The 10,690-nt window shown below is 39.1% G+C and overlaps 1 protein-coding gene across 1 annotated transcript in view; it reads left to right on the forward strand.

Moving 5' to 3' along the window:
* PHGDH (phosphoglycerate dehydrogenase) overlaps positions 1-2,239 on the forward strand; it is a 36,835-nt gene extending 34,596 nt beyond the window's left edge. Inside the window, exons 11-12 of the mRNA XM_074188574.1 lie at positions 629-866; positions 1,910-2,239. Of these exons, the coding sequence (XP_074044675.1) occupies positions 629-866; positions 1,910-2,064 (393 nt within the window). The 3' untranslated portion in view covers positions 2,065-2,239. The remainder of the gene's footprint in view (positions 1-628; positions 867-1,909) is intronic.
* Positions 2,240-10,690: the final 8,451 nt, after the last annotated feature.

Raw genomic sequence — 10,690 nt, forward strand, 5'->3', positions numbered from 1 at the left:
GCTCCAGGTATTGCTTTGTTCATTGACTTTAAAAGGAAGAAAGCATTAATAATGTAAATTATACTTGAAAATGTGTCCGATGTTCATTTTTTTAAGAGAATCAGTGGTTAAACATTTACTAGCACACCCCTGTAAATATTAAATCATTGTCAAGTATTTGAAGGGCTGTTATATCGCAAAATGATGTAGTTTCTTTTGGATCTCGGAGGGCAGAAGCTGGAAGCCAGAGAGAAAGATTTTTATCTCTGATTATATGGAAAATTGTTATAATAGTTAAAGCTACCCAGAATAGACTAGACTCCCTCAACAGTAGTGAGTTCCCCAGTACTGAAGGTCTTCAAGCAGGAGGTGATTGACCACTTCTGAGGGGTATTGCAGTAAAAGACGCATGGATAGGCAGAGTGGGAGTGAACTAGAGTCTCTTCTATCTCCAAGAGTCTCTGTTCCTGTCTCATCATGACTGGCCACATTTCCTAGGTCAACACTTTTAGCATCCCTTGTTGCAGTTCTCCCTAAGCTTAGTTTCTTTGAGGAGGATCCATATTCTAAGACATGATGTATGTTTAGAGTTGTAGGATGCTGAGACAATATCCAAAGGGGCTAACTTTCTACATTTTGCTGCCTCCAGGTCACTGCCACACACAATTCAACCACCTCCCTGGATCAAAGCAATGGAGATAGCCTGCTGACCATCTCCCTGGCAGATTCCCATTATAGAGCAGTGGGTTTGGTCCAAGGGACAACTCCAGTCCTGCAAGAACTCAATGGTGCCATCTTTAGACCAGAAGTGCCCCTCCGCCAGGACCTACCCCTTCTGTTCTATAGGACCCAGCACTCTGACCCAGAACTGCTACCCACCCTGATTGGTAAGAGTATACTGACTGCCTTCCAAGACCCAACAGCCCCCAGGCTCCCAATCAACCAACTCAGTTGCACAAAGAGGTGGAAACGAAACCTTTTTAGAGTTTGTGCATCTGTCCAAAGTATTCCTAGAGATTTTCCATCTCTCACTAGCTTCCCTTCTTTTGATTAAGATATCTCTAGCCCAATCTAGAGTCATCTCCTAAACATTCTGTAAAAGATACTGAGGTGTTAGTCCATGGGCTCCTCTTGTGGCATAGGGTAGATTAAGGGAGTGACTGATGCTACAAAGAAGTAACTCAATGTTACAAATGAAGCCCAAAATTAGGAATCAAGAAAGACACAAATGACCCAACACACCCATCTTATAGGTGAAAAGACTGAAGGACAAAGACATCAAGTAGTTTGTAAAATTTGTCTGTGGTAGTGATAACCTAGAACCTAGGTTCCTCATTCCCTTTCACCATGTTGCCATTCCAGTGTTATATTTTCCTTTTAATCCTAACTCAGAAATTCAATCTTCATGACCTCCTTCATTGTCACAGAGTCCTCTGGTGGCCATGGACCTCATAGACCATCCCTTAGAACTGACCTCCTTAGGGGTGGGCCTAAAGTTACCTTAGACTTCCTGGGCCCATTTCAGTCTTGATCTTTGTTCTTATTGGAGATCCCCCAGACCACCGAATCTAGTTCCACTTCTGAGTTTGGAAACCTATCACAGAAAAGTCACACCATGGTCTTCAGAACTACATAACTCCTTCCATAATCAGAATTATGGGATAATGGATTTAGTGCAGTGGATAGTGTTAGATTTATTGTCAAAAAGATCTGAGTTCAAATGACACCTCAAACAGTTGCAAGCTATTTGACTATAATAAAGTCACTTACTGTCTGCCGTGTGTGTGTGTGTGTGTGTGTGTGTATGTGTGTGTGTGTGTGTGTATTTGGCCTCTAAAGTTTCTATCTGTGAATTGATGAGTCCAACTTCCTCATTTTCCTTCTTCATCTTCAGACAAATTAGATCTTTTTTTTTCTTCCTATATCCCAGGACTCTTGGCAAAGTCAGGAACTCGTTTGCTGTCCTACCAGACATCAGAGGTGTTGGATGGGGAAACATGGCATGTCATGGGCCTCTCCTCCTCACTGCCAAATCTTGATGCATGGAAGCAGCATGTGACAGAGGCCTTCCAGTTCAACTTTTAAACCTGCTCATCCTCTCCAGGGCTCTTCTGAAGCAAAGTCATCAAGAAGACAGCCCTGGCCAGATCAGCAGGGAAAGTGCTTGGGTTTCAATGGTGGCTTCTGTCCCTATTCCCATAACAGAATGTTATTCTTACTGTAGTTTGGAAAAAAAACATTTAATAAAGAAACTACCAGAAACTAACCCTGTGTTTCACTGTCTTTCTTCCCTTGCAAAGCCACTAGAAAGCTACCACCAACCATTGAGAGTAGTAAGCCAGTCTGGATGGAGGCAAGCCTCTGAAGATTGGGTGGGATAGACTTGGTGTTATGGGTTAAATCTGGATGCTCATTAAGTTTTGCTTCCAAAGCTGATCCTTTTAAAGACAGAGTATTTAATCTTATTTCCATAGACCCCTTTGATAATTGGGGAACTCCTATAGATCCTCTTCTCAGAATAACATCTTTAAAGATATAAAATACATTGAATTATAAAGGAAACCAATTATATTGAAATATGTCATCAAAATATCAAGTTAAGACTTTTCTAAAGACTTGTTTTTCCTTAAAGGGCTTAACCTTGACATATAAATACTAGCTAGCCTAGTCAGAAGGCCAGAGTTTGAACTTCCAACTCTGTTACTTAGTATTTTAAGCAAAATGAGTAGGTGAGAAAAGAGGGTTTCTGAAGTCTCTTCTAGCTCTAGATACTAGAGTTTTCAACTGGAGAACCTTCAATTAGACTCCCTTCTAGCCAAGAACCTTGAAACAATTCAAAAGAATTTTTATTCACAAAAATCAAAGCAATCTTTGCAGAATCACCAATTTTGAACTCAAGAGTCCTAGAACCCATTTGATTGAACATCTTTATTTTACAGAAGCAGAAATATACCCAGAATGATAATTTGCTTGTCCACATTAAGAAGCTGTCAATAATTGAACCCCAGTTTCTATCTCCCATCCAACACTCTTACTTCTTTCTTCACCATGCAACCTCCTCATTCACAATAACTCCTTAAGGGTCCATGGTTTCATAAGTCAGTTGGTGTACCTGTGTGCATGAGGACCACCTATATAGATGATATTCTATCTCATTTAGTAGATGGATTTATAAGTGCCTATGGCCAAAAGAATTCTTTCAATGACCAACAGTCTCGAGATGAATTCTTCCCTCTAAGAGATAGGTTATATTTTAGTGCATCTCCAGCCTGTAGAACCTACTAGAGATTGCAAGTATTGGCTTTTAAGAACATTGGCTTGAGGAGGCTTCTGCAGAATTCCTTAGTAGAGGTTTTTCTATAATATGTGATAAACCTGTGCCTTCCTTATTACCTGAAAGTAATTACATATTTTGAGGATTTTTAAAAAATTTATAGCAATTACTCATTTGTTCTGATGCATCTCTACTGTCCTCACCCATATGGTTGGTGATTTCCATTTGTGATCTAGCTGGGCAGAGGAAGGAACCATAGGACAGAGCAGAGAAATCCACCTGGGATTTCTATGTTCAGATGAAATGAGACGTGTACTAAGTGCATAACAAAATGCAATGCATTTTATAAATTTCATTTATTCTTAATATTAATACCTACATAGAATGCCTTCCCAGGATAGCAAATGGCTTTTCATATATATTATCATATTTATCCTTGTACCTTTCCTATGGTGGATAAAACATGGGTATTATTATCCTTTGATAGAGAAGGAAATAGGAGTTCACGTTATTCAAAATCATACCATTCATTACTAGCTGCTAAGCCAGGATTGGAATATAGATAGATATTTCTCTCTCTCTCTCTCTCTCTCTCTCTCTCTCTCTCTCTCTCTCTCTCTCTCCCCCTCACCCCCTTACACACACACACACACACACACACACACACACACACACACACACACACATCCAGGAAAAAGACACAGATGCCTGACATCACTACCTCAATAAAATACCAAGCCCATGTTTCCTGACTCAAGACTCCCTTCTCAAAATCTTATATATAGTTTTGTTATTCTGAGCTTAACCACTTCCTGGACTCTACCCATTGGTGTTTTTGCCCAAATAGTAGAGATTTATGACTGGCATTGAGAACAAATTCTTAAAATAACTTCTCAGTACAAGCCATAGAAGAGACCCTGCCCCCACCCCACCCCACCCCCCAAATCCTTGGCCATATGAATTGAAAAGGTTCCACTCCTTGGCTATGTAGATTGGTTGTCAGAAAGACAAGGTCACAAATGAGCAGTCATGCGATTTGGCCTGTGGTTTGCCACCTCTCAGGGAGCCAGCTGCATCTGGCCCATTCAGAATAGGACTCGTTCTCTTGTGACTGTTGGCTCTGAATGCTTCATGCCTTCATGAGGGGTGGGGGAGTGGACAAATGCTGAAAAAAATCAGCAGAGTTCCACAAGCCTTCTTTGCAGGACACTATGCTGGTGTTGGGGATGCAAAGACATGAGCAAAAGAGGCAGATAAGAGCAAGAGAATGAGAGAAGGGAGGAGACGATCCGGAAGGACTTACTATTGGAGGGGACAGTAAACTCTGCTTTGAAGGAAGTAAGGGCTACTAAGGGAGGTAACAGTGTAGTGGAAAGAAAACTGGGCTTATAAGACATAAGGAGGAAGGAAGGAAGACAAAAGGAGTAGGAGAATGGAAGAGTGAGATGAAAGATACAGAGGGAGAGGAGAGCTGGCATGGCCCTGGCTTCTGCCTCAAGTGTCCTAGGAAGCTTCAGTCTGAGGACCCAGGCTATGGGTCAATGTGACTTGAATGACTTGCTCCCAAAGATCATATAAAACCAGGGCAGGAGTGAGTAGGGGCAGCCAAGTGTCACAGTGGATAGAAAAATGGACCTGAAACCATAAAGTCTAAATTCAACCTCAGAAACTCCCTAGCTTTGTGACCCTGAACAAGTCAATTATCTGCTTCAGTTTCTTTATACATAAAGTGAGGATAATAATGGCACCAGCACTTATATCCCAGAATTGTTGGAGGATCCAATAGTATTTGAAGTTTTTTTGGAAAACTTTAAAGTGGGAAATGATAACTTTTTATTCCATTCTTATGGTGGGGAATTTTTAACCCTTAAAAAAGGGCAATTAATTTCCTTGGGGGAGAAGGAAAGAGAAGGAGAGTTAAAGGAGGACTGGAGTACATGCAATCCTGTCTTTCCTAGTCAGGTTGGCTCAACTGGTACCCTGCAGGTCTGATCAGAATAACCAGGTGGGTGGCTCTCTGAGCAGCTAAAATAAACTAATAACAGGAATTGCTCTTCTCAGAGTTCTTGCATCCTTCCCCTTCACAAATCTCATTTTTTGGTATTTTTTAAACCCAACACTTCAGTCTTTCATTGTCTTGGAATAGGATTCTAGAAATCTAGATGTCTCTGATGAGGAGAGAAATGCTCACATACCCACCCTCCACTCATCCCAAGCATTCTCATCCTCCATCCTTGGATTTGCCAAGTTGCCCAGGGAATCATGACTGCCTGGATCTGATCTTGACTGACAAGAGAGTCTCTTCTTTCAAGAAGCATTGTTAAGGAGGGGGCAGTTAGGTGGCGCAGTGGATAGAGCACTGGCCCTGGAGTCAGGAGTACCTGAGTTCAAATCTGACCTCAGAAACTTAATAATTACCTAGCTGTGTGACCTTAGGCAAGCCACTTAACCCCACTGCCTTTCAAACAAACAAACAAACAAAAAAACATTGTAAGGAGAGAAAGGGCAGAAAAGGGATAAAAGCAGAGAGGATGTTCCCAGAAATGGCAGAGGATCTGGAACTTTGATGCTAAGCTCCAGAACCTTGACTTGTGTAGATGCGGCTTAGTGGAATCCATTAGGATGACAAAACCCAAGGTTCTGAGTTCCCATTTCCATTCTTCCTTTTCCTTTAACAACAGCTTAGATGGAACTTGGAAAAAAGTGAAAGGCGAAGAGGCTGAGATGAGTTGGGAGAAGATTCCAGATACAGGAAAGAGCCAGTCAAATGCTTAGAATTGGGAACTTTTTTTATGTGGGGAATAGCAAAGAGGCCAGTGTCATCAGATCATGGACATCCTTCCCTCCCTTCCAGTGAGGACATCTACTTGATATGTTGGAAAATACCCTGTTTCTTATTAAAAGTGTCTACTTTTTTTAATTTAAAAGTTTCCTTTGTCTCTTCCAGTAATTGTAATAAACTGTTAGAGCTTTTCCAAATTTAAGAGTATTAATCAAGAATATAGTAGGAAGGAGAAGTTAAGAGGCTGTAATAGAGGCAGAAAGATCCCCCCCCCACCCAATAATTCACCAACTCAGGACTGAGTCGAAAAATAAAATTATTGATTAGTTTTCTGTAGCTTTCCAGGAAATGGAGAGAATATTCTGAATATATGACATATGACTCGGTAGTAATTCTAATAAGCAACAATGATGTAAAAGACATTGTACTAAGCTCAGGGGAGACAAACATGATTTTCTCAGAGTCTTGGATCAGAATCCCATACAGGTAACCTCATTGACTTCAGTCCTCTGCCACTTCCATGGCAACCTTGCTCCCATTACTGCCCTGTCTTATCCCTCTATGCTTCCTTCTTTCTTTTCACAATACTTTCAAAGAATGGGGAGAAAAAAGGTAGATTATTAGTCTTAGTCAGTCCCTCTACCAGTCCCATGGTCAGGGCAAACTCCCTGAGGGAGGAAAGTAGGAAAACATTAGATTGTTGCCCTAATACAGCTCATCTCCTTGGTGATGCCTGGAGGAAGCATAGGCAAGACAACCCTCCATAGGATATGTAATGTTCAGCATCCATAAAAATGAGTTGTACCCATGGCAGAGACTATTGAAAGAGCCTAATAATGCATTCCCATTTTGGGATAAAAAGGGCTTTCAGTCATTAGTTTGTAGTTAATCCAAGGTCAACAGATGGATTAAATCAGCATTTCTCCCAGGACCTGAAAGTTTCTCAGCTCTCATTGAAATCGGCACAGATTATCCTTGAGGAATGCCAAATACCAAGATACAGCATTTTCGTTGTAATCTTATTTAAAGGGAGATTAATGCATTCTCTATGCAGCTTCAGAAGGCTACCACCAGAGGGTACCATGGTACTTTAAGGAAACTCCCTTGATTAAAATTATTGAGTTTAGAAACCCTTGGGAAAGGAGAAAGAAAATATAAAGCACATGCAAAACCCTTTATCCTTGCTGGAGACTCTAGTTATTATGGGATCAATCATATTAAATTCCCCAGATTATCATGGGAATGAAGTAAATCTTAGTGAAGCAACCCATCTAAAAATTTAGGGTAAAAGGGAAAAATAAATAAGCAGCTCACCCCCTCCCTAATAAATTTGGAAGGGTCAAGGAGTAAGGTCAAATATAGCCTAAGTGAATTTGGGGGTCAATGTCCAAACCTGTAGTTGCACATATACTAATAGGCTGTTAGCTAGGATACTACAGCCATATTGGTAGTGGTAACAATTATTTCAGTTGTGTCCTAACTTTTCATGACTCCATTTGGGATCTACTTGGAAAAACACTGAAGAGGTTTGCCATTTCCTTGCCCAGCCCATTTGACAGATGTGGAAATGAGGCAAATAATGTTAAATGACTTTTTCAGAATCACATAGCTAGTGTTTGTGTTCATATTTAAACTCAGGAAAATGGGTCTTCCTGGTCCAATCCCAACACTATATCTGCTACACCACCTAACTGACCTCTACTACTACTACTACTACCATCATCAACCTTAAAAAAAATTCATCTCCATCTCTATTTCTGCCCTCTGCATCCAGAACAATTTGCTCTTATATCAGTTGGAAGCCATGGAAGACTTCTCAGGCTTTGGGAAACCAATAAAACTATTTGTGAACAATATTCTGATGCTGCCAGAGTGCAGACAACCAAAGAACTGACCATCCAGAGACAAGTTCTCCCAGGACAAAGGGGTCATAATAGGAGTTGTCCTCTCCCCACCTCATTTGACCCACACCTGAATTTTAGGACTTTCTAACAGGCCCTTTCCAATCAGTAACTACAACAAGTTCCAGTTTGAGTAGAAAGTATAAGCAATGATGTGGAATTGGTCCTCCCTTAACAAGATCAGATGCCCTGGCAATTTTGTACCTCCCTAGTGGGTAGCAGGTGAGAAAACTGACATGTACCCATGGAGTTCTGAAGATAAAGAGCCAAAGAGCAAAGTAGTCATTAAAACCTGATAACTACCCACAGGGAACAGGGAATAGTTTCAGTGTACAGCAAAACCAAACTCATTTATTCCTATAAATGCCTTTGTGAGTATCTACAATTAAGGGAGAGTTGAGTTGATGATATAGACAGTGGAGGGGCATTCTCATCAAACTGCTGCTCCTAATGCTACACAAATTACAATGAATAAATACAATTATATAACTCAACAGGATTTCTAGTACCATCATTTTTTATCACTATTGCATACCCATCATGGCAAAACAAGGAAAAAAGGGGGAAAAATTAGCACAGAGAAAAGAGTGAAATTTTTCTGAACAAGAAGAACCACCTGGAACTACTGTAATTGAAAACTGAATAGCTTTGGAAATTAGTTTTTGCAACAGACTTAACAATCTTTCTTAATGAATTTAACACAAAATCACAAAGCAAAACAGTATGTGAATCATACTGTGGTAGTCATTTCAACAACAGTTGAATTACAAGTAATGTCAAACTGTTTTATATATTCCTCATGTTGCCAAAACTTAAAACACAACTTCCACACAAATAAGTTCCTGCAACATGTTTTGAACTTCAGTACTAGTACAAACTAGTACAAACAAAATTTCCATATTTAAAAATTCATTTAAGTGTTAATTAAGAAGTATCTAACTGACTTTCAATTGGAAGTGATTGATCTGCTATGTAATGGCATGCCAAAAAAGCAAATATCAGAAGACTCTAATAGAATTCTATAAGTGCCTTCTAAGTGATGAATATGCTTAATTAAAATTATATGCTCGGGTATTGATATCAATATTCGTTGATAGCGATCTGCTTGTAAAGATGCTTTTAATTCGAAATATATAAAATCTTGTTACAGAACAGTATTAATAGCAATAGTTACCATTTATATAGTGCTGGGCTTGTAGTCAGGAAGAGCTGAGTTCAGATCTGGTCTCATACACTTAGCAACCATGAGTACCCTGGGCAGGTCACTTCACCTTTTTGCCTCAGTTTCCTCATCTGTAAAATGATATGGAAATGAAAATGGCAAACGATTCCAGTGCATTTTGCCAAGAAAACCACAAATTGGGTCATAAAACAACTAAAGAGCATCAATATGGCATTTACCATGTTCCAAGGCACTATCCTAAACACCTTAAAATATTGAATTGGGCAGCTAGGTGGCATAGTGGATAGAGCACCAGCCCTGGAGTCAGGAGTATCTGAGTTCAAAACCTACCTCAGACACTTAATAATTTTATAGATGAGAAAAGTGACTTGTCTAGAGTCACACAGCTGGTAAGTATCTGATGCTAGATTTGAACTCAGCTCTTCCTGACTCCAGCCCCAGCATAGTTTTATCCACTGCATGATCTAACTGCTCTAGCAGCTACAACACATGAATATTTGTAATTCATTTTGATGATAGGGAACACTAACTTTAAATTCCAGTTAATGTAAATGCTATCATTTCAAGAAGGATTCCATTCTTCTCATTAGAAGACTTGTAGAAAGATAGATAGATAGATAGATAGATAGATAGATAGATAGATAGATAAATAGATAGATAGATGATGAGTAGAAATAGATATGAGTAGAAATAGATAGATATGGAGATATAGAGAGGGATATGGATAGAGATAGGATAGATAGATTTGAGGATAGATAGATAGATAGATAGATAGATAGATAGATAGATAGATAGATAGAAAATATTCAATTATTACTATATCTTGAAATTCATTGATGCAAACTTTATGTAAATTTGTTTTCTCTCTTGTTATATAAGTACCTGCATTATGAATTGATGCTGAGTGAAGTGAGCAGAACCAAGAGAACACTGTTCATATTAACATCAACATTGTGAGATGTTCAACTATGATGGATGCAGCTCCTCTCAAAAGATCAGTGATCAAGGACAATTCTAAAAAACTTGTGATGGAAAATATCATCCAGAGAAAATACCAGAGAAAAAATTATGGAGTCTGAATACCAAGCAAAGCACACTAGATTCATTTTTCAAAACTTCTGTTATGTTTTTTCTTTCTTTCTCATGGTTTTTCCCCCCTTTAGTTCCGATTCTTCTTTCACATGACTAATATGGAATTATGTTAAATACAATTATATTTATATCAGATTGTTCCTTTACATGGGGAGGGAGGAGGGAAGAGAAGGTGGTAGAAAAATATGGAACTCAAAAGCTTGCTAAAGGATGAATGTTGAAAACTACCTTTTGCATGTAATTGGAAAAAATAAAAGAAAAAACACTTTAAGAAAGAAAAAATGATAAGAACCTGTAAATAGTCTCAATTTCACCTCTTGACCCACAGAAACTAAAATATTTATTATCTGATCCTCTACAGGAAAAAAAAATTAGATTTGGGACATATAATGCCAAAGAAGATGGGCTTGTCATTATCCAGATTGACACAAAGACCCTAATTTTATATGAATAAGCAAAGAGTTGGCTAAGGGATTCAC

Source organism: Macrotis lagotis, chromosome 5 (genome assembly GCF_037893015.1).
Source record: "Macrotis lagotis isolate mMagLag1 chromosome 5, bilby.v1.9.chrom.fasta, whole genome shotgun sequence".
Lineage (NCBI taxonomy): Eukaryota > Metazoa > Chordata > Mammalia > Peramelemorphia > Peramelidae > Macrotis > Macrotis lagotis.